Below are 24,485 nucleotides of genomic sequence, written 5' to 3'. Positions count from 1 at the left end.
AATGACCACGCACCCAGGGAGTTACCTCCCATCCTGCGTGCCACGTCACTACTGCTACTGACCACGTGACCCCTATCATTCGACACTTCAGCTTTCTAAGGAGCAGGTTGTTGATTTTTGGCTCTCGTGGATTTGCGCTGTTTGGTGTTTGCTTAGACACCCACCGGCACCCACTTACCCGTCTGTTCGCCTGCTGCACTGGTAGTTGGTGAGCTCGTTCCTTTTTTACTTGTTGAACGTATTTTTCTGTTGCTACTAGAAATTTTCGGCCACGTGTTGGTCACGTATTTTTGGTAGCCATTTTGTTAACTGTCGCCATTTTGGTTTGTCAGCATGTCTGACAGGGATAAAGAGCGCGGCAAGGCCGATGTGAAGGGTAAAGTTAAACCTAAATCTTCCTCTACTAAGCCTATTTTGGTTGTTGTTTCCGACGCGGCTAACAATGCGGTTTTGTCGGTTCCTATCTCTGCCCCGAATGACCATTCGGTTGTGGGGCAGTCTAATCAACCTGCATGTACTGTTTCTTCTCGCTCGCCTTCTCTGCCGCTTGCAGATTCGGCGTCTCTGGTTTCTTCGTTACTTTCTTCGTTGGTTCCGGAGCTTCGTACGTTGGTGCGAGAGGAGATGTTACGTTCCAAGCCTGCGACTTCCGTTGTTCCGTCGTTGGCTTCCTTTCCACTTCCGGCCGTGACTTTGCCTAGGACGGATGTGTTTGCTGCGTCGTCTTCTACCGCCGTGGTTGGCGACTCAAGTAAGTCGGGCTGGTCCACAGGTCCTCGTGAGACCGTCGGACGCTCCCTGCTGGGACACAGCCCTTTTCGGCGGGTTCACGACCCGCAAAGCTCTGTTCAGTCTCACCTTGGCTTCGTCGAAGACCACTGTGTTGCTGAGCAATGGCGGCAGCCGTTTCCGGCTGCTGCGCTTCCGGCACTCGCCGGAAGCATAGGTCCCCCAATGTACGCACCCACTGTGGTGGTTTCCGGGGCTGACCGGACGTTGCCCTCCGGGCATTCGGCCTTCCGGCCTCCGTCCTCGGCGTCTGCTCTTCCGCTCTTCGCGGTTGCGTCTGATGCCTTTCCGGCTCCGCCCGGATTTAATGCTCCTTCGGCTTCCGCTTCCTCCCGGATGGCGGTTGCCAGTGAGCATCGCCAGCCCTTCGGGCAGGCATTGTCTCAGCCCTGGCCGGGGCAGTCAGCACTTCCTCCTTCGGTTGTCGCTTCGACTGCGGTTCCGGTTCCGGCGGCTGCGGGCGTGCCGTCTTCTTACTCTTACCCTGGACAGGGCATGAGTTCGGATGGTGTTGGATTGGATGGGTTTCCGGTTTCCGGTTACGGCGTTCACCGCCCTTCTACCAGCAACGTGGACTTCGGTCCTTCGCCGGATGTTTCGGACGTTCAGTCCGTCATCAGTGATTCTGTACGTGCTGGTTATCCGGAGAGACTCAAAGCGGCCCTTGAGGCTGCTGCTGAGGTCACGTCCAGATATTTCGCGGAAGGGGCTTCGGTCTCTTCGGCTGCCGCTTCGGCGGCCCCGTCCGCGATGGCTGACTTTCGCTCTGGGAAGGATGATGACTCTTACTTCCGGTTTATGGAGTCTCCATCCGTAGCGTTTCAGCTGTCTCAGGTGTTGGCCAAACCTTCGCCTTCGGGAAGCGGAATTCCTTCACTTCCGGTTCCGCTGCTGGTGCCTCACGGCTCAGTTCCGGAGCAGGCTCAGCAGTGGATGGCTTCGCCCGCTCAGGCTTCTGCGTTCGCGCTGTCTTCCCACAAGCGCTTGGTTTTGCAGAAGTCTACCCGAAATTTGTTGGCCTCGTTCGCTCTCCCGCGGGCCTCTTTGCCGGTTCCGCAGGAGATGCTCGCCTTGTTGGCCAAGCCTATCAAGAAGGATGACGGCGTGCTCTTTTCGGAGAACACTCTTATCGCTTCGGAAGAGGCAGGTCGTCAGCAGTTGGAGCTTGCCTCCATTGCCGAGACCCTTATTCGGGCTCTCTCCCGCTCTCTCACTGATTCGCTGACTCCTTTTACTCTCAGCGAGGATCAGGATGCGGATGACGTCTCCACTTTGCTGGCCGCTCTTGCGAGGGTCAACGAAGAACAAATGAGACTCTCCTCGGTGCACTATGCTCACTCCGTCATGTGTCGCCGGGATCTCTTCCTGGCACACTCGCAGTTTACGGATCAGGCAACCAAGGACACTTTGCGTGCCTCACCGGTCTTGGAGGGTTCCCTCTTCGGGCATCTTCTTTTCGATGCCCGGAGGCAGGAAATTCAGGCCAACAGGGATCGGCAGTTTTCTGACTTCTCCCTGCAGGGTCTTAAGCAGTCCAAGCAGTCTCAGCCTTCTCAGCCGAAGCAGGCTAAGATTGCTGGCCCTCCCAAATCGGCAGACAAGGGTCAGGGCCGCTCGTCTTCTCGTGGCTCGAAAAGACGAACGGCTTCCGGCAGGGGGAGAGGCGGCTCAGGAAGCAAGCCTCACCCCCAATGATGTGCTCCCGATCTCACCCCCCCCCCGCCCTCCACTGTGGTGATGGCGGGGGGCCCCTCGCGGGCACTTTCGCATTGGCAGGTTTCCATACAAAGTCAATGGATTGTGGGAGTCGTGGGGTCGGGCTTCCGTCTTCTCTGGAAAGATGGCAAGGCACCTCTGGCCAGGCGTCCGCCGGCGTTCAAACCTCCCTCCTCTCAGGAAGCCATTTCCGTCCTTCGGGCGGAAATAGCCTCCCTGGTTCAGAAGGGGGCGGTGGAGGAGGTCCTGAACCACAGCTCCCCCGGGTTTTACGGGAGGCTTTTTGCTGTCCCCAAGGCCTCGGGAGCATGGCGTCCCGTTTTGGACCTGTCTTTCCTCAATACTTTCTTGAGGGAGATAGGGTTCAAGATGGAGACGCCAGCGTCGGTCAGAGACTCGCTCCGCCCGGGAGACTGGGCGACCTCCATCGACCTGACGGATGCATATTTTCACGTTCTTGTGCATCCAGCCGACCGGAAATGGCTTCGTTTCCGGTGGGCAAGTCAGGTTTACCAGTTTCGCGCCCTTCCCTTTGGACTGTCTCTCGCCCCTTGGGTCTTCACCATGGTCGTGAGACAGTTCTGCGCGCTGGTCAGGTCGCGGGGTGTCCGGCTACGTGCCTACCTGGACGATTGGCTTATCACCAATCAGAGCCAGGCGGGGTGCGAGCAGGATACTCAAGCGGTTCTTCGGGAGGCCAACAGGCTTGGCTTCTCGATCAACCGAGTGAAGTCGGAGCTCACACCGTGTCAGACATTCACCTACTTGGGAATGTCTTTCGACACGGTGGCTTGGACTGTCCATCCCTCTCAGAAGCGGGTGGACAAGCTCCAAGCACTCATACGCTCCACTTTGCTTCTCCAACGGGCTTCCCTGCGGACTTTGGCCTCCATCTTAGGGCAGATGGAGTCCATGGCTCTCCTGGTCCCCCTTGGGAGGGTCCACAAACGTCCTTTTCAGCTAGCGCTGAAGCCGTTTGTGGACTCCCCTACGGTGGATTGGAACGCTCTCATTCCTCTCCAGGGATGGTTCCAATCCACTACCCTTCCGTGGCTGGACACGGAGTGGGTGTGCAGGGGTGTGCCGATAGCCCTTCCTGCCCCAGACTTGGACCTGTTCACGGACGCGTCCTTGGTGGGGTGGGGGGCTCACACAGATCGGCTGACTGCGTCAGGTCTGTGGTCGGCAGATCAGAGGATGCAGCACATCAACTTGCTGGAGCTAGAAGCCGTGGCTCTAGCTCTGGACAAGTTCCGGCCCTCCCTTCAGGCCAAGCATGTTCGTCTGTTTACAGACAACACGACAGTGGCAGCTTACATCAACAAGCAGGGAGGGTCGCGGTCTCCGTCGCTCTCGACCAGGGCCTGCGAGATCCTGATTTGGTGCTCACAACACCGAATCAGCCTCTCGGCCAGGTACCTGCCCGGGAGCTTGAACACTCTGGCGGACGCGCTCAGCCGCTCCGACAGAGTGCTTCAAACAGAGTGGACCATCACTCACGGAGCGCTGGATCGTCTCTGGTCTCTTGTGCAGAAACCTCAGGTGGACCTTTTTGCCACCAGGTTCTCGAAGAGACTACCAGTGTTCGTCTCACCATTCCCGGATCCCGAGGCATGGGAGACGAACGCGATGGACATTTCCTGGTCAGGCCTGGAGGCTTACGCGTTCCCGCCCTTCCAGTTACTCACTCGAGTAATCAGAAAGGCGGAACAGGAGGGCCCGTCCCTCCTGCTGATCGCTCCTCTTTGGCCGTCTCAGCCGTGGTTTCCGGACCTTCTGAGACTCGCCCAGGGCCCTCCCATTCCTCTCGCGCTCACGCGAGGAGAACTGATACAGCCTCACACCGGCAGCCTCCACGCAGAGCCTCAGTTGCTAAATCTTCACGCGTGGAGGTTGTTCGGTCTTCTCTGAAGCGTGCTGGAGCATCAGATCTGACCATGGACTTGGTAGGACGCTCACACAGAGCATCTACCTCGTCCGTATATGAGTCTCATTGGAGGGCCTGGGCTTCCTGGTGTCACGAACATCGGCTGGACGCTTCGGCGCCCCGTACGATGCACGTGGCTAACCATCTTGCTTTCATGTCTTCTCAGGGAGCTTCAGCTGCCTCGTTGAAAGTAAGAAGATCAGCCATCTCGGCGACCCTACGGCAGTTGGGTCGCTCTTTAGATGTCAGTGGCGTGATTTCTGGGGTCATCAAGGGCGCTTCCCTTTCTGACGTCAAATCTCGTACGCCGGTTCCTAAGTGGGATCTCTTATTGGTCATGGAGTTTCTGCGTTCGGCAGACTTTGAACCCCTAAGAGATGCCAGTTTTGCGAATCTTACCCGTAAGGCCCTTTTCCTTTTGCTTCTTGCATCGGCTCGTAGGGGCAGTGAGATTCACGCTCTTTCCGGTAATTCAGATGACATTTCCTTTGAATCAGATGGGTCCGTTACTTTACGGTTTCGGCCGGATTTTCTTGCGAAAAACCAGGCTCCTGAGCGAGCGTCACCTGTGGTTCATGTCAGGCCGTTGTCCACTATTCTGGCTCCAAATGACCCAGACTTAGTAAATTGCCCAGTTAGAGCTCTTCACATCTACCTTGCCCGTTCACAGTCACTTAGATCCACAGCACAAAAGCTTTTGTTTATTTCTCTCAATACGGAGAGACATAAGGATATAACTAAGACGACTTTGGCCCGGTGGGTGTCGGCGCTCATTAAATACGCTTACGAGTGGAGCCGCCGCAATGAAGGGGGGACACAGCCTGTCCTTCCTATGGAATCAGCTCGGGCTCATGAAACGCGAGCCTGGGCTTCCTCCTTGGCCGTGTTACGATCAAGAAGATTGGAGGAGGTGTTGCACACCGCATACTGGCGTTCTGAGGATGTCTTCTTGAATTTTTATCTGGGAGACATCTCAGCGGTTCGCCAGGATGGTTCTAGAGCTTTGCCTGCCATGGTGGCAGGTGGTCAGCTCTTGGCAAGGGTTTGAGGGTGAGTTGGATCTTTCTTGCCCACCGCCTTGTTGTGTTAATCTGCTACATGTGATTCGGAGTAGGAATATGTAATTTAATATAAAATTTTATTGTAAATTTTGATTTAATAAATATACCTACCCGAATCACATATTGTAGTCCCTCCCGCCTACCCCGCTTATGATTTTGAGAATTTATTCTGAGAGTCGAATGATAGGGGTCACGTGGTCAGTAGCAGTAGTGACGTGGCACGCAGGATGGGAGGTAACTCCCTGGGTGCGTGGTCATTACTATGGCTACGTTTACACTTTTTTAGTTGGGGTTGCTCCCCTTTAAGACGGGTAGCCTTTTCAGACCTTAGCACTTTAGACTGCGTCAATGCTACATGTGATTCGGGTAGGTATATTTATTAAATCAAAATTTACAATAAAATTTTATATTAAAAACAAGCTCTGAAAATTAAATATATAAAAATTATTATCAAAATTAAATTGTCCAAATCAATTTAAAAACACTTTCATCTTATTCCTTGTCGGTTCCTGATTAAAAAAACATATAGATATGATATGTTTGGATTAAAAACACGCTCAGAAAGTTAAAACAAAGAGAGGTACAGAAAAGCGTGCTATCCTTCTTAGCGCAACTACTACCCCGCTCTTCTTGTCAATTTCACTGCCTTTGCCATGAGCGGTGGACTGACGATGCTACGAGTATACGGTCTTGCTGAAAAATGGCATTGCGTTCAGTTTCATTCTGTGAGTTCGACAGCTACTTGACTAAATATTGTATTTTCGCCTTACGCGACTTGTTATCCTTTTTCTCAGATTTTGGGAGGTCTTAAAAGGAGGTTCCACTGTAGTGCTTTACAGAGCACATGTGTTTCATGATACGTACAGTGCACTCTCAGACCCCTCCGATGAGAGGACACATTCTGGTGTCTTTTTGTTGATTTATCTTTACCAAAATATATCTGTCATGAGAGGCCATGCATCTACAATGGGACACTTTTGGCTGGTCATATCGGGTGTCCTTTCATCGCAGGTACCACTGTAGTTGAATTTGATGCGTTGCATTTTTGACTCACATGCAAAGCAAAAGTGAGTCTATGTCCGGAAAACTTTAACGTTGGATATTTCTTGGACACTATTCAGTCTATCAGTACCAAATTTGGCAAGATGGTGTATGATGACAAGGCCCCAAAAAACATACATAGCATCTTGACCTTGCTTCAAGGTCAAGGTCGCAGGGGCCATAAATGTTGTCTAAAAAACAACTATTTTTCACATTTTTCCCATTTTCTCTGAAGTTTTTGAGATTCAATACCTCACCTATATATGATATATAGGGCAAAGTAAGCCCCATCTTTTGATACCAGTTTGGTTTACCTTGCTTCAAGGTCAAGGTCACAGGAGCTCTTCAAAGTTGGATTGTATACATATTTTGAAGTGACCTTGACCCTGAACTATGGAAGATAACTGTTTCAAACTTAAAAATTATGTGGGGCACATGTTATGCTTTCATCATGAGACACATTTGGTCACATATGATTAAGGTCAAGGTCACTTTGACCCTTATGAAATGTGACCAAAATAAGGTAGTGAACCACTAAAAGTGACCATATCTCATGGTAGAAAGAGCCAATAAGCACCATTGTACTTCCTATGTCTTGAATTAACAGCTTTGTGTTGCATGACCTTGGATGACCTTGACCTTGGGTCAAGGTCACATGTATTTTGGTAGGAAAAATGTGTAAAGCAGTTCTTAGTGTATGATGTCATTGCTAGGTTTAGTTATTTGACCTTGACTCTGAAGGTCAAGGTCATGTAAAGGTCAAGGTCAAGCATGTGAGTCGTATGGGCTTTGCCCTTCTTGTTTGTTTGTTTGTTTGCTTAACGCCCAGCCGACCACGAAGGGCCATATCAGGGCGGTGCTGCTTTGACATATAACGTGCGCCACACACAAGACAGAAGTCGCAGCACAGGCTTCATGTCTCACCCAGTCACATTATTCTGACACCGGACCAACCAGTCCTAGCACTAACCCCATAATGCCAGACGCCAGGCGGAGCAGCCACTAGATTGCCAATTTTAAAGTCTTAGGTATGACCCGGCCGGGGTTCGAACCCACGACCTCTCGATCACGGGGCGGACGCCTTACCACTAGGCCAACCGTGCCAGTCTTATGCGTTGCATTGCTGCCCTGGTTGGTTTGATCACAAAGACTGAAATCTCTATGACTTTGAAGGTAAACACAGTGGAATCTCCTTTTTAAGACCTCGATCCAAACACTCTGAGAAAATGAGGTCTTAAAACGGATCTTGACTCACGGCTAATAATTTTTGCTTGTCATGAGTTTTATCTGCAAAGGGTGAATCAGTGCGGTGTGTGTGTTTCTTCACAGCCTTGCAAGCAGTCTGTCTGTGTCAGTACTCAGAGGAATTAATTCATATCTGCCTTTGATGATTTGCTGACAGGGTGTGGAATCTGTACAATGTGCCAGTTTTTCTGAAGCCCTGAAAGCTGGCCATCCCATCTACACACAGAGCAAATCCACCTTGGCTGATGGTATGTGTTCCTTTGTTAATTAGAAAAAAGAAAATTCGGAAACAGATACATTATATATATTTCTAATGTTCTGAAATCCAGAATTGAAAACAACAGGAAAGGTTATAGTCACTAATATTGAATGTTTAATTATGGACAAAACAAAATGGACAAACAAAGAAAAATAAGATAATGAACAGAAAGTGTACTTGGCTTCGTTGGGTATTGTTTCCTTGATTTCAAGATGGCCATGAGTCATTGTATATATTTTTCACAATATTTATCTCACAATCTTGAGATCCTGGAAACAACACCATTTTCTGTTATTTTTTTCATTGTTGCCTCCTGTAATGAGCAATCGGGAGAGTCTTATAGTTATGAGCAGTTATGGGACATCTGGGAGGCCAACATTTTAACGTTGTGGTTTTCTTGGATGTTATTAAAGGTATACCTTTGAAACTTTACATACTGCTAGCTCAAATAGAAGTATTGCTTTCAGGTCTGGCGGTGCCTACTGTTGGTGTCAACGCTTTTGAAACAGCAAAAGGCCTCATTGACAAAATGGTCTTGGTCAAGTGAGTTACTTAACCCCTTCACTGCCCACCCCGTAGGTATTACGTGGTCATTTTTGGTTTGTCGTACGCCCATAACCGTAACTATTACGTGGGATTTGTGTCGGCAAAATTTTGAAATTTTAAATGGGAGGTAAGCGTGGAAAACTGGTCCAAGCTCTAGTATAGGGTTGCTAAAAAGTAGTTCTTTTCCTTGGACCGTCCGCAGAAGTGATACAGTTTGTATCACGTGAGGAAAACTTTGGAGAATGTTCCTGACCTATATTCGTATTCAAGATGGCGGCCGAAAGTCGGACATCAACTCGTAGACCTGTTTTCAAGTGATACAGTGTTCTGGAAGCTCTACAAGAAGTGATTAAATTACATATTCTTACGCAACTCACATAGAAAGCATTAACTTCAGTTAAAGTGCTAGGACACTGAACTACGCTTCACCCCAAAGGGGAAGCAACCCCCTAAAAAAGAACGGCCTTGACCTATAACCCAAGCTATACAAGAGTCGAGGTCATACCGTCACGTGACCTATCACGCGTGACTCAACCGCCGCCATGTTGAAAGCTCACTCCCACTTCAGCCACCGAGTAGCTCGGACGCTTTTTACACTACGCTGCAGGCTTTTAGCCTACTGTCTTCTGGACAGTGTTTCACCCCGTCTACAGGTCCCTGCTTCTCATGCACAAGTTTGGGTGAGCTCGTTCTAATTTGTTTGCTTTTGCTTGCGTTTGTTTCTTTCTCCGTTGTTCGGTCTGGTTGTTGTTTATCAATATCATAACTCAGACTGGTTTTTTGTCAGCAATGGCTGACAAGGAGAAATAGAAACCACAGACTAGTCAGTAGCTGCTGAGGTTTCTCCTAGCTGCTGAGGTTTCTGCTGAAGTTTCGCATATAGAGAAAGGCAAAGGCACTACCATTTCTGTTCTTGACCCAGCTTCTCTAACTACTACGTCTGTTAAATAACCTTGAATGGTTGAAAACGACGTTAAAGCCTTATGTACGCGCTCCCGTGTTTACTAAGTGTAGTTTGCCCATAATCGATGTCAAACGCACCATAAGACCATGTAATGACGATATGTCACCATGCGCGGACCATAATACATGCATTACAGCTTGTTCTAGCCTCTGAAAAAGTGAGGATATCAACAAAGACGCGTCAACGCTACCTCTGTTGGCAAATCTGTAAATAGGACGATCTAGATCAAAATAAAAATTCAAATATCTCAACATTTAAGGGGTCCTAGACCACAATATCTTGCAGGGAACTTAATTTTGCATGTCTCCAGCTGTGGGTAAAGCAATTAGCGTGTTTAGTCATCGAGTACATATGCCTTTAAACACCATTTAAAGAAGAAAGAAAGAATGTCTGTTAAATTTTGGACCCTATGAGTCCAATCATGCCGGTGCTGAAGCAGGTTAAATTTAGGTTACTTCAGCCAAGGCAAACGCAGTGGGAAAGAGAATACTTGTGTTAAAGATGGTTTTTCTTCCCTTTTTGAGATGTTTTCGACCCAAATGTATAACATGTTGCCATTCGTCGAGTTTGCGCTCGCTCCCGGCGGGAGTGGGCGACGCGGCTTGTTGTCACGCATCGAGGTTCCGCCTTCATGCACAGTCACTTCGGCTGACGTGCACGCAGAGGAGTGTGTTTACTTCATACGAGGAGCGTTCACGCTCTACAGGTTAGTCAGGTTCACCGGTAGCCAGGTTCTCTGGTGAAAGTGTTCAAGTTGGGCCGGAACTAGTAGCCCCCCCGCCGCGGCTGGGGGGTGAAAGTTTGACTTTCCCGGAGGCTATCGCTCTTTTTAAGAGGCGGAACTCACGGGGGGTCAACACCGGACAACAAGTTGGGCCGGAACTAGTAGCTCCCCCGCCGAGGCTGGGGAGTGAAAGTTCGACTCTCCCGGAGGCTATCGCTCTTAGTAAGCGGAACTCACGGGGGGTCGACACCGGACAACGAGACGGATGTACTCACGGGCAGACTATTATGTCTCCGGTGAATGTATACAAGTCTCAACTTCCTCCCTCTGGGCAGGAAGCTGCTTTCGGGCAGGCTTTGCACGGTTCTTCCGTTTTGCAATCAGCCTCGCCTGTGGTGGATCGTTTTAGTGACGCAGCTAGTCACAGTGACTTTCACGGTCCAGCCTCAGCAGATTCGGAGTTCGACGATTCTCACTCAGTTTCTGAGGAGGAAGTTGATGTCAAGTTGTCACTCAAACTTAAACCAGCTATGGTTACTGCAGCTCAGGTGTCTGCCAAGTACTTCGCTGAAGGGGTGACAGCTATGACAAGCTCTGCGGCACCACCACCCTCAGTGGTGGGTGTGTTCCGCCCTGCTTTAACGGAAGTTCAGGGATATCGTTTTAGCGAGTCTCCTTCTGTTGCTTACGAACTTTCCAAGGTGCTGGCTAGAACTTCGGGTTCTGAGAATAGCTTGCCTGTGGATACTGTGCCTTTACTGGCTGCACACAGTCAGGCTCCTGATGCTGCTCAGCCATGGCTTGCCTCAGACCAGTTACGGAGGTCGAGCACTTCGTTTCATTCACGCAAGTTTGCTCTCTCCCGTCGTCATCACAGTCTTTTTGAGACTTACGCTTTGCCGAGTGCACCGCTTCTGGTCACTCCGGAGTTGGCTAATCTCAGAGAGGATGTCTATCGTTTGGACAAAACTTGTGCTTACTCTGAAGGCGCATTACTTGGTTTGGAGGAGACGGGAAGATACTCGTTGGAACTTGCGTCTCTTTCAGAGGCACTTCTTCGATCTCTTTTGCGGTCGATCGCGGTGTCGTTGGATCCTTTCGAATTTCGAAACGACGCTAGCGTGAAAGACGTCCCCATACTCCTGGCCTCTTCGGCTAAGGTTTCAGCCGAACAAATGTCAGTCGCGGCACGGTTGTACGCACATGCGGTTTACACACGCAGGGACGCTTTTTTGTCTGGCTCTAGAATTTGAACTTGTGGAAGTTTTCTCATATGATTCTCCTTTTCCACCACTTCCTTTGTGGGCAGCGATGCGGCGTTGCTTTCGCTTGCGTCACCCGCGCAAGTAACGCTTCACTCGCTGAGCGATATCCGTAGGCCTAGGTTACACCAAGCCTAAGAAACTTAGTTTATTCTTTTCTTCGTACTACGGAACCGCTTCCGGTTGCACCGGACTTGTCGATCATACATCTTAATGTTCATAGCAAGGAGAAACTGTCTGTTTTCAAGAACAATGATCTCCTGGCTGTGGAAGATTGTGGCCACACTTCTTTCTATTATCGTCTTGGTACAAGTCTTTGATTCGTTCTTTCCCTTGTGCGGTTTCGTACTCACGGGATGCCTTTGTGTTCTGTCGGGACACATATACAAAGGGTTTAGCTTTGCTGTTCGTCTGGGAAAAGGCCTCGGCCGACAGTATTGTTCTGTCGGTGAGACTTAAATCTCTTCCTTGCTCTAGGGTTTTCTTTGCGAATCCTCTTCTTTGCACGCGGACTCTTCTCTAACAGAGAGAATCTCACAGCAAAAGGAAAGGCCCACGGCAGGCCTCGGCTTTTCTTATCAGAGAAAAGCGCTAAGCTGGCCGTTCTCAGCTTTGGTTTTTTATCTTCTTCTCGGCATGGCACGTTGCCAAATACCCGCCAACCACTTTATCTCCTCGAGGCGATTTAGCGGTAGGGTTCAGTGGGCAAACAATAGCATGCTTTCATGCATACTCTTGGCACTTGTCAACTGGAGTCTTAGCGTTCGGCTCCACTCTTCTCTCTGCCTCTGTGTTTTCCCACAGCGGCTGGAGGGGCGATTAGAACTTCCACTTTATTGAGGGAGGCACTGGGGCCCTTCCTGTTGGGTCACTTATATTGATCGTGCATATGTTTACTTCCACCTTTGGATATACAAAATAGATCGGAAGTGGCTACTTTTTATTTAATTCAGATCTTCAGGGCTCTGGTTTCGTTTTCTAAGCAATCAAATGAAGAGCTGGAACATGTTAGTGTCTTTTCTTGACTGGTTCACAGACACAACCAATCTTTGGATTCTCACACCACTGCTCATGCAGGGCGTTCCCGTTGGTTCTCTCTCCACCAGCGAAGCAGTTCTGTCTCTTGTGGAATTCTTTCCCCTTGTCAGGGGAGAACATGTGTTGATTCAATCAGACAACAGTGGTCTTTTATCTCAATAAGCAGGGGGTGGCATCTCGCTCCCTATCACTGCCACAGCGAGCATGCGAGGTTTTGATGTGGTTTTTACCACCACGAGATCTTATTAGCAGTGAAGTACCTTTCTGAGAGGCTCTATGTATTGGCAGACTCTAGTCAGTCGGCCAAGTATGTCCACTCGGATTGGACTCTATCTCACTACGCGCTTCTACTCCTTCTGGTGAATTTGGAGAAGCCGCTGATAGAAGTTTTGCCTCTCGGTACTATCACCTTCTGCTAAATGTTCGTCTCCCTGTTCCCGGATAATACTCTCGATTTTACTTTGAGCGGCCTGTTGGTCGCACATTATGGGCCCATTCAATCTTGGTTGCCAGTCCTTTGGGCTGGCAAGAGGGCGCCGTTTTTACACTCGAGCCACACGGGTGTCTACTGTAAGGGAATCATTGAGACGCTCAGGGGCTTCTGCCCCAACTCTGGATTTGGTCTAGAGATTCCATAGGGGTTCAGCGTCTTCGTTTTTGTGTCACTTTGACTGGCTTGGATCTAATGGCGTATATTACCGGAAAGAACTCCACTTCTCTCCGTTCAACGCGGGTGGCGAACCACCTATCCTGGCTTTCCGAATTTTCTCCCACGTCTCTGAATTAAGACTTTGTGATATCAGTTGCACTGACACAGCTAGGTCGCAAAATATTTTCACTTGGGTTCTTTGTAGCCAGCGTGATTAAAGGGAACTTGGGACTTGCTCCTAGTTTTGGAGTTTTTGAGTTCGGATTGTTTAATCCTTGACAAAATTAGCCTCTTCTAGAGGCAATGATTTAGTGAAGTCAACCTTAGCTAAATGGACTGCCACATTGATTAGGCATGCCTACAGTGGTGGCAAGAAAAAAAGGGGGGGGCAGTCAGTCCTCCCTTTTCAGGCAGCACGGGCTCAAGAGGTCAGAGTGTAGGCCTCTTCTTTACCTGTTCTCAAGTCTGAGAGACTTACATAAGTCATGAATGCAGCTCATTGAACGTTCAAGGACGTAGTCATGAGTTTCTATCGGCGGGGTATTTTAAGTACCCGCTATTTTAGTACACATCTACTAGACATCTTCTGCAGAAGATGTCTTTTTATGTTTTCCTGGGGACGTATCTGGTGCTCGGCAGAACAGAAATTTCGGTTTGCCAGCTATTGTAGCTACAGGCCAGATACTTGCAAGATGTTAACTGTGAGTTCATTTGCCCACCACCTAAATTAGCAATCTGCTATCTATGTGAGTTGCGTAAGAATATGTAATTTAATATAAAATTTCAAAAATAAATTTTGATTTAATTAATATACTTACCAACTCACATATTGAATTCCCTCCCAGCCTGCCCCGCAAATTTTTTAAAGGGGTATATGTTTCAATACGGAATGAGTTTCACCGGTATACATCCTGCGCAGGCGCAGTACACCGGTAGTGGAAATAACCAACAAGGACCATGCCTTATATGGCATACGGTTTTTGTTTCAGAGTTATTTCCCCATGTTGCCATGTAAGAGTGCTTCAATGTCTTATCACAAAACGAAGTTATTGCTTAGGGTTTCCCTAAAAATGAACAGATCACTTCAGTGGGAGTGAGCTTTCAACATGGCGGCGGTTGAGTCACGCGTGATAGGTCACGTGACGGTATGACCTCGACTCTTGTATAGCTTGGGTTATAGGTCAAGGCCGTTCTTTTTTAGGGGGTTGCTTCCCCTTTGGGGTGAAGCGTAGTTCAGTGTCCTAGCACTTTAACTGAAGTTAATGCTATCTATGTGAGTTGGTAAGTATATTAATTAAATCAAAATTTATTTTTGAAATTTTATATTTATGGATTACCACACAGAAGAATACTTTTATGGGCTGTAATGTGAGTACCTGATGTTTGACACCAGTTTTAGCAGTGTTTTGTGTGGTTTTACGTGCTGCAGTGTGTGTGTAAAAGTTTGGAAACTGTAATTTTTGACAAAAATGGTCATTATATCGATTTTTACTATAACAATCACAAACAAAGTCCAATGATCATGTCATCACATAATAGCCAAGGGTGTAAGCAAACCACATCCCAAAGATCTAAGAGATATCTCAATAAATGATTGAGCAGTGAACAGATTAGTGAACCTACCGAAGAAAACGAAATTTGCCCTGGCGCACAGCAATACCAAAATGCTGTTATACTGTGGCAGTGAAGGGGTTAAAGCTGTTTTATTATTAACAGAGGATCTATTGTCTGTTGAAATATATATATATATATATGTCGCCACACATTAAATTGTAACATTGTGATCAGTTCTGCAGGAGTTATATGCTGAAAACTACAAGTACACATATTCAAATTACAGTCTTAATACAATTTCAATTGTGACAATTATACTTTCAAGTGTTAAAGATCACTTTGAAAATCGATCATCACTTCATTGTAAGGGAAAGAATTACTATTATGACAAAATCAACATCACACACAGCTGAGATTCTTAGTGTTCGAAGTCTCAGCAATGTCGAGAACCCTGAACATTTTTGAACGTTATGGGACAAACAGTTTCATGCCACCTCTGGCCTTTTTCATTGTAAGGGAGAGAATTACTATTATGACAAAATCAACATCACACACAGCTGAGATTCTTGGTGAAAATTCTACAAAATTATCCTTCCTTAGAATAAATAATTTTCTCTGATTTTTGTAGGATTTTTGTGATTGCTCTGTGCGGTGGGAACATTCACCCCACAGCTCTGGGCCGTGTGTTGGAGAGAGGCCTGGCTGTGGAGGGTCGCCTGGTTCTCTTTGTCGTCACTTGTTTGTTTAAAGATTTTTTCTTCATAACCTTGGTAAACTTACTTTTATTTTTAAATTTCCTCCCTTTGAATAATTCATTTTCTCTGATTTTTGTAGGATTTAACAAGGGGCTTTCATTATACTGGCTTATTTATTTTACTACTTTTATTATGAGGACAATGTTTGTGCTTACTGTGCAGAGAGGAGTATATTGCCCTGGCTATTCTGCGTCTGATAGAGCAAGAAAAGGCGGTGGTAGAGGGGGCGGGTGCCACAGGACTTGCAGCCATCATCCAGGGACTACTGCCAGAACTCAAAGGCAAAAAGTAAGCATTTGAAATTGGATGGCTTCCTGTTAGGTGATGGGGGTGAGAAAGTAGAGAAAGAAAAGAAAAACAAGTCGCGTAAGGCGAAATTACTACATTTAGTCAAGCTGTGGAACTCACAGAATGAAACTGAACGTAGTCCGCCGCTAGTGCAAAAGGCAGTGAAAGTGACGAGCCTGTTTGGTGCGGCAGCGGTTGCACTGTGCTTCATAGCACGCTTCAAGTTACTGTACCTCTCTTCGTTTTAACTTTCTGAGCGTGTTTTTAATCCAAACATATCATATCTATATGTTTTTTTAATCAGGAACCGACAAGGAATAAGATGAATTAGTTTTTAAAACGATTTCGGAAATTTAATTTTGATCATAATTTTTATACTTTTAATTTTTGAGAGCTTGTTTTTGATCCAAATATAACATATGTATATTTTGGAATCAGAAAATGACGAGGAATAAGATGAAATTGTTTTTGGATCGTTTAATAAAAAAATAATTTTAATTACAAGTTTCCGATTTTTAATGACCAAACTCACTCATTAGTTTTTAAGCCACCAAGCTGAAATGCAATACCGAAGTCCGGGCTTCGTCGAACATTACTTGACCAAAATTTCAACCAATTTGGTTAAAAAATGAGGGCGTGACAGGCCGCCTCAACTTTCACGAAAAGCCGGATATGACGTCATCAAAGACATTTATCAAAAAAATGAAAAAAACCTATGGGGATATCATACCCAGGAACTCTCATGTCAAATTTCATAAAGATCGGTCCAGTAGTTTACTCTCAATCGCTCTACACACACACACACACACACACACACACACACACACACACATACATACACCACGACCCTCGTCTCGATTCCCCCCTCGATGTTAAAACATTTAGTCATAACTTGACTAAATGTAACAAGAGGCGAAGCCTTTAAGGCTCACGTAAGAAATCGACAAACAGTAACACAAACTCAATCACTCCGTCACACATACACACACACACACAGTAAGCATAGGTGACACTGTGCAAGAAAGCGAGACACTAGATCTAGATCTGTCTGTCTGCATGTGGCCTACTTACAGGGACACGACTGCCAACTAGTCTCGGCCCGCTCAAAGTGACAATGACCGAGACTTTCAGTAATTCCTTCGCGTGACGTCTAACCCTCTTACGCCATAATGTGACGTCTTCAAATTTTAAAGTTTCTACCACAGACATACATACATACATACATACATACATACATACATACATACATACATACGCACAGACAGACAAAAGTTAGCATCGCATAGGCTACACTTACGTGAGCCAAAAACAAGTCGCGTAAGGCGAAATTACTACATTTAGTCAAGCTGTGGAACTCGCAGAATGAAACTGAACGCACTGCATTTGTTCACAATGACCGTAGTCCGCCGCTCGTGCAAAAGGCAGTGAAATTGACGAGCCTGTTTAGCGCGGTAGTGGTTGCGCTGTGCTGCATAGCACGCTTTTCTGTACATCTCTTCGTTTGAACTTTCTGAGCGTGTTTTTAATCCAAACATATCATATCTATATGTTTTTGGAATCGGGAACCGACAAGGAATAAGATGAAATTGTTTTTAAATCGATTTCGGAAATTTGATTTTGATAATAATTTTTATATTTTTAATTTTCAGAGCTTGTTTTTGATCCAAATATAACATATTTATATTTTTTGGAATCGGAACATGATGAAGAATAAGATGAACGTAATTTTGGATCGTTTTATAAAACAATAATTTTAATTACAATTTTCAGATTTTTAATGACCAAAGTCATTCATTAATTTTTAAGCCTCCAAGCTGAAATGCAATACCAAAGTCCGGCCTTCGACGAAAATTGCTTGGCCAAAATTTCAATCAATTTGATTGAAAAATGAGGGTGTGACAATGCCGCCTCAACTTTTACAAAAAGCCGGATATGACGTCATCAAAGACATTTATCCAAAAAATGAAAAAAACCGTCTGGGGATATCATACCCAGGAACTCTCATGTCAAATTTCATAAAGATCGGTCCAGTAGTTGACTCTGAATCGCTCTACACACACACATACACACACACACACAGACACACATACACCACGACCCTCGTCTTGATTCCCCCTCTATGTTAAAACATAAATTAGTCAAATCTTGACTAAATGTAAAAACCATGGTAGAGGGTCAGGGAGGGGGAATTAATGCAGAGCTCTCTGCAGTTCTTCAGAGGTTCCTGTCACCATTTATAGGCAGAAAGTGAGTAAAAGTATATGAGAATGGATATTGGTATGCAGCAATGAGTTGTGGTGGGTGTGTGGGGGTAATGGAAGTACTCAGATTAAGCATGTGTATTCATGTAGGCAAGAAAAGGGAATGTTGGAGTAAGAAACAAGTCGCGTAAGGCGAAATTACTACATTTAGTCAAGCTGTGGAACTCACAGAATGAAACTGAACGCACTGCATTTTTTCACAATGACCGTAGTCCGCCGCTTGTGCAAAACGGAGTGAAACTGACGAGCCTGTTCAGCGCGGTAGTGGTTTCGCTGTGCTGCATAGCATGCTTTTCTGTACCTCTCTTCGTTTGAACTTTCTGAACTTTCTGAGCGTGTTTTTAATCCAAAAATATCATATCTATATGTTTTTGGAATCAGGAACCGACAAGGAATAAGATGAAATTGTTTTTAAATCGATTTCGGAAATTTGATTTTGATAATAATTTTTATATTTTTAATTTTCAGAGCTTGTTTTTAATCCGAATATAACATATTTATATGTTTTTGGAATCAGAAAATGATGAAGAATAAGATGAACGTAAATTTGGATCGTTTTATAAAAAAATAATTTTAATTACAATTTTCAGATTTTTAATGACCAAAGTCATCAATTAATTTTTAAGCCACCAAGCTGAAATGCAATACCGAAGTCCGGCCTTCGTCAAAGATTGCTTGGCCAAAATTTCAATCAATTTGATTGAAAAATGAGGGTGTGACAGTGCCGCCTCAACTTTTACAAAAAGACGGATATGACGTCATCAAAGACATTTATCAAAAAAATGAAAAAAACGTCCGGGGATATCATACCCAGGAACTCTCATGTCAAATTTCATAAAGATCGGTCCAGTAGTTTACTCTCAATCGCTCTACACACACACACGCACAGACACACATACACCACGACCCTCGTCTCGATTCCCCCTCTATGTTAAAACATTTAGTCAAAACTTGACTAAATGTAAAAAGAGGGTTGATTAAAAGTTGACTATGGCAAAGATTGCTTGATATTCCAACATTACATTTCTGTTCAGGGTTGTGATTGCTCTGTGCGGCGGGAACATTGACACCACAGCCCTGGGCCGCGTGTTGGAGAGAGGCCTGGCTGCGGAGGGTCGCCTGGTTCGCTTTGTCGTCACTGTCAGTGATCGACCCGGTGGTATAGCTGAGCTAACCCGGCTCATTTCTGACCTGGGTGTGAGGTGAGAACTCTCAGATTCTTTAGTGCAAATCAGTGTTATAGTAGGTGGTGATTTTTTTGTTGAGATTTAGAATTTTTTTTGTTGTTTTTAAAAATTGTCGGGAGGTTGAAAGGAATAGAGTGATGTCAGGTTATACATCTTCAAGTTTTGCCGCTGAAATTCTGACCTTGGTGTGAAGGAATACTTTTCTTGGTAAACATTGATTTTACTTCATTGGTATTCATGCACTTACAGTGGGCGTTTTCTCTTGATGTATAAAAAAAACTGCAGGTGTGATTGAAAAGTATCACTTTACAACACGCTCTCCAACCTGGGTTGCAGAAATGTGAATACCTGGCTTTAACACAAACAGAACTTAATTTTTCATTGTCTTCTTTTATTTTTATTTGTTACTCTTTTCTTTTTCGCTTTAATTACATTGGTTGCTGAATTTTTTTAATATTTTTTGTTTTTATTGTTTTACAGCATCAAAGACATCTTGCATGAAAGAGCTTGGCTGAAGTCTGACGTATTTTCTGTTCAGGTGAGAATCAGGAAAGAGGGTAATAATAGAAAGTTTATTGAAATGTAAAGAACAACATATTCATTAATTAAGCCTTTGGTTCAACTGACCTTACTCTCAGTGCATAAGACACATATACAAACTACTAAAGGCACTGATGACACTCATGCATCTATTTATGATGGGAATTGTGCTTGCACACACCAATGGTGGAAGAAAAGTCTGCAAGTTTTGTGCATACTTTTCTTCGAACAACATCTTCAAAAGATGGATAATAACACATATTTCTTTATCTAGGGTGAGATGGAGTAGACACACATATTTTATGGTTCTTACATGCATATTGTATACTTGAAAAATGCACCTTATATTTACTGCTGTTTACAGACAAAGCGTGGCATGTATAATTATGAGCAAATTGCCTCACTGTCTACAGGTGAAATGCGTTGTGGAGACACGCGACATGGAACACAGCAAAGAACTGGAACAGAGTCTACGAAAAAAGTACGCTCAGGTCATTTGGGGCCCTGTGCACCAAGAAAATGTGGATATTGACTGAGTTTAAAGGTATACTATCCTTCCCGTGTAAACAAAAATATGCACCATCAGAGATCTGTCGCACGTTTTCACCCAGGATAAGAACATCGTGTCACTTGGACACATACCAGGAATCTACAGCCTGGCTGATATCTGTGCTGAGAGGGAATGTATTGAGGATTCATTTTGCAGTTTGATACAAGTGTCTGAGTACAGTGGTACCTCTGTCCAACGACTTTGAAAATGTAACCGAAATTCGGTCGTTGTATGGAGGGGTCGTAACATGGAGGATTGGTTTATGTCCGGGTCCGTCAATGATCCGGAATGACAATAGACATGGGCATTTTGATTGATGCCGCCCACAAAGTAATGTTATTCTTTCCTTAAATGATTATGGTAAACATTCTATTTCTATATGTAAAGTTTTCTATTCAATTATTTACCCACACATAATTGTATTGAAATGAATTCAGCAAAAGATTCCTGCTCTGCACAGGAAGCAACCAGGCTGTTGGGTTTTGGTACCAGCTAGTCCAAGGATGCTCTTGTGGTATGCACAATTGTAGCCTTGACGCATCTGTTGTGGTTGACATGATGGGTTACCGGGGGAGGACTGTATCTTTACCGACTACATTATGTTCCTGCTTTTTGTGGTTATAGATTGTGGGATATTTTCCCCCCACAACATTGGTAGAGGAATCTTAGCAAGAAATTGCTTCTGAAAATCGGTCTGTAAAGTGAATTTCACAAACTGTTCACTTGAACAGATCTGTGTTCCAAGATGATACTTTTGTGTCTGTATGACTTATTTGCTTGGATGTACTCTGAGGTACACATGTGACATGCACATTTACTCGTTGATTTTTGTTTGTTGTGATTGATAGGTGGCAATTAAGCGGTGGACCTTGAATAACGCTGACCATGACTTTGTGTGGTTAAATGATCCGACGTAAAAAAAAAAGCATGAAGAGGACAAAGCTACTTCATAGACATTTGCATTTCCATGTCACATGTATGTTAAACCAAAATACATCAAATTTAATTCTTAAGAAGATGCGCAGCTCTTTACTTAAAGATTTGCAGATACTACTTAAAACATTTTGTTTATCTGCTTACATGACTTTTCCCCAGCTGCATTATTCAACCAAAACTACAAATGCAAATCTTCACGATCTCAAACTGCGTGCATATTGGTTTAAATTGCCTTTATTCGACAGGATCATTTCAACACTATCATTCAAAACTTTTGTTTTACAGTTGATGTTAGATCGAGCGACCAATTGTTGACATAGACGGACACATTTTTAGTTTCTTTCTTTTCTCCGTTTGCTTTTTAATCCTACCAGAGATTTATATTGAAAGTTGTTAACTACAAAGGGAACATATGCCTGGGTTATGTTATCTGTGATCATGTTTTGGCATTATTAGCACAGTTTTTGGTATTTATATCCACACTAGATTGACTTATTTGATTATGTTGTCTGTTTTCAATTGTATTGTTATAGATGTCCAGTGTAATATACATGTTTATATTGGTGAGTGTATGCAATAACTGTAAAAGCATTATTACACATTGTGTACATGTATACATTTTTTACTAGTCGTTAATGCACTATGCAAACAACTGTTGAATTTTCTGAACATTTGTATGTGCATTAAGTAATTCCGTCTCAGAGGGTCTTGCCATTGCTTTCTCATTTACTGCACAGCATATACTATTTTTATGACATGCCTGTAAAGTACACATATTTAATATACAGTCTATTTTGTGTGTGTTTGCAGTTTTGGCAAATTAGTCATATTTCATTTTGTTGTATGTACCTAATTTTGTTTTTGTTCAGTTTAGAAGCTGTCGGTGTAGAAGTTTTGGACATTGCACCAAAATATTTCACTAATTTTTACTTAACCCCGTGTACGAGGAGATCAAATTTGATCTAATCTTGTCAACAACAGTCTAGCTATCTCCACAAGCAAAGTCAGTTTTTTCTAATCTAACTCTTCGGGAGTTAGAGAGCCAACATTGTCTGACCAATTTTCTCTATTGCAAAACATGAATGATGAAGATAATAGTTGATTTTTGTGCAAGTCTTAGATTTTCTTCCTAGGATAATTACACTTGTTTTTAGGCCCCCCCCAAAAATAGTCTGTTTACGGTAACATAGACCAAAAAAATAGGGTCGGTAGGTCGGGATTTATTTATTTAAATTTTTTTTCCCCCAAAAAACCCATATTTTTACGTTAATTTGCCAAAAAACCCAATTTTTTTTAAATTTTTAAAAAATTTTTTTTTTTTTTTTTATTTTCCCCAAATGCCCAAAAAAAGTCTAGGGTCGCGCGAAAAAAATAGGGTCGGTCGGGTTACCGTAAACAGACTATTTTTGTTTTGTTTTGCCTTATTGAAGACACACTCCTTCACGTGTGAACAGTTCGGCTCACTGTCTCAGATCTGCCCAAGCTTTTCTGTGGAATAACACCATCCTGCCACTTGGACATATTCCAAAAGTCAACTGCTTTTTTTGAAGGTTGTTCACTACAAAGGGAACAGATGCCTGGGTTATAATTACTATATCTGCTATTTTTTCATGAATTAATACCATATTAATTCATAAAAAAATTCCAACAGTGGACACAGCAATTAGGCTGTTCATTTATGGTATATGGACAATAGGAGGGATGGTCTCACTCAGTGTAAAATCCTGGCCAAATCTGAGAATTAAGGTGAGCCGAACCAACTGTTTTCACGGCCTTTAAGCAGTAGAACCATTATTTACAGTGTTAGGCAAAGATCCTTTTATTTTTTTAGTTCTTATACTGTACAAGCATTTCAATTGTTATAAGCGGGTTATTATTTTACAATGCAGTTTTTTTTCTGCATTTGCAAGTAGTATTTCCATGTAACAAACAAATATGCAGAGTTATACACTTACCACCGCAGTATCTGTCATAGAGTTCAGTATTAAACTGCTGCTGTTTATTGAATGTTTCAAATTTTATGTTTGTGTGCTTGTGTGTGGGTTTATGTGTGTGACTTTAAGTATAATCATGTGAGTGTGTGCATGTGCTGGGTACCTATAATGGTGTGTTTGTGCATGTGCTGGGTACCTATAATGGTGTGTTTGTGCATGTGCATACTTCTTTATTAACAGAACTACAGAGATACCTGTAATCTGAGGTCCGTCCGATGAGAGAACATGTACCTCCCAATTAAGGACTTTTTTTCCTGCTTGATTAGGACACCTACAATGTAAAGACACTTTTGGCTGGTCCCAAAGGTGCCCTCTCATCAGAGGTTAATCATCATACATTGTACATGTATTTCAAAATATAAAAATGAAGACCCAGAATGTGAAAACTGAAGGAAACAAATCTGGCTGTGGAATGGCGCTTCATGATAAAACATTTTTATTTCGCAATCTACAAACACACTCTCAAAATCTCACAAAACAATACATGGTCCTTCCTATTTTTCAAGTCAATTCATCTGTTCAGATTTACTCAATTAATTCTGGATATGAAACACAAAACAGTGAATGCAGGAATGTTAGCCAGTAAGAAAAGCCAACAAAATACTGTGATGAAGAATTATATTTGTGTGTATTAACTTTTCAGAATCCAACATAAAATAATAACTGATGCGGGGGAAGATGACAGAGAAACAGAGAATTAAAAGGTATGTGACTTTGAAATAAATGCTGTTGACCACAGTAAAATCACAAACTCTGATAAATTATATTGTAGGTGTCAGTTGTGCGAATCCTTTATGGCTTCCACTCAAACAACAAAAGGATTATTTGGAGTATAATATTATATACAGTCAATCTGTACACCTACTGGCAATATTTATCAACAAATATCTGGATTTTTCTATTCTTAATCTTATCTTTACACAGTATAATAGATGAAGAGAAAGTTACAGAAACCTGATGTAAAGAAAACTCATGACCATATTCAGGTACACACACAGTCTGCATCATATTTGTTTTAATTAATTTTAACAAATTCTAATTGTGTGTAGAATATGAACCTTTCTTGCATAATTGGCAAACAAAGCACCCCCTCTTAACAGTCAGCAGATCTCTGCATCATATTTGTTTTAATTAATTTTAACAAATTCTATTTGTGTGTAGAACATGAACCTTTCTTGCATAATTGGCAAACAAAGCAC

General features: G+C 44.1%; 1 protein-coding gene across 1 annotated transcript in view; it reads left to right on the top strand.

The window, feature by feature from the left end:
• Positions 1–23,294, top strand: part of LOC138966848 (L-threonine ammonia-lyase-like) — a 30,279-nt gene extending 6,985 nt beyond the window's left edge. The window contains exons 8-13 of the mRNA XM_070339204.1: positions 7,937–8,027; positions 8,506–8,581; positions 15,693–15,818; positions 19,114–19,281; positions 19,747–19,804; positions 20,220–23,294. Coding sequence (XP_070195305.1) covers positions 7,937–8,027; positions 8,506–8,581; positions 15,693–15,818; positions 19,114–19,281; positions 19,747–19,804; positions 20,220–20,342 — 642 coding nt within the window. The 3' untranslated portion in view covers positions 20,343–23,294. The remainder of the gene's footprint in view (positions 1–7,936; positions 8,028–8,505; positions 8,582–15,692; positions 15,819–19,113; positions 19,282–19,746; positions 19,805–20,219) is intronic.
• The last annotated feature ends 1,191 nt before the right edge of the window (positions 23,295–24,485 follow it).

Source organism: Littorina saxatilis, linkage group LG5, assembly GCF_037325665.1.
Source record: "Littorina saxatilis isolate snail1 linkage group LG5, US_GU_Lsax_2.0, whole genome shotgun sequence".
Classification (NCBI taxonomy): domain Eukaryota; kingdom Metazoa; phylum Mollusca; class Gastropoda; order Littorinimorpha; family Littorinidae; genus Littorina; species Littorina saxatilis.
This window is presented reverse-complemented; position numbering and strand designations above follow the sequence as displayed.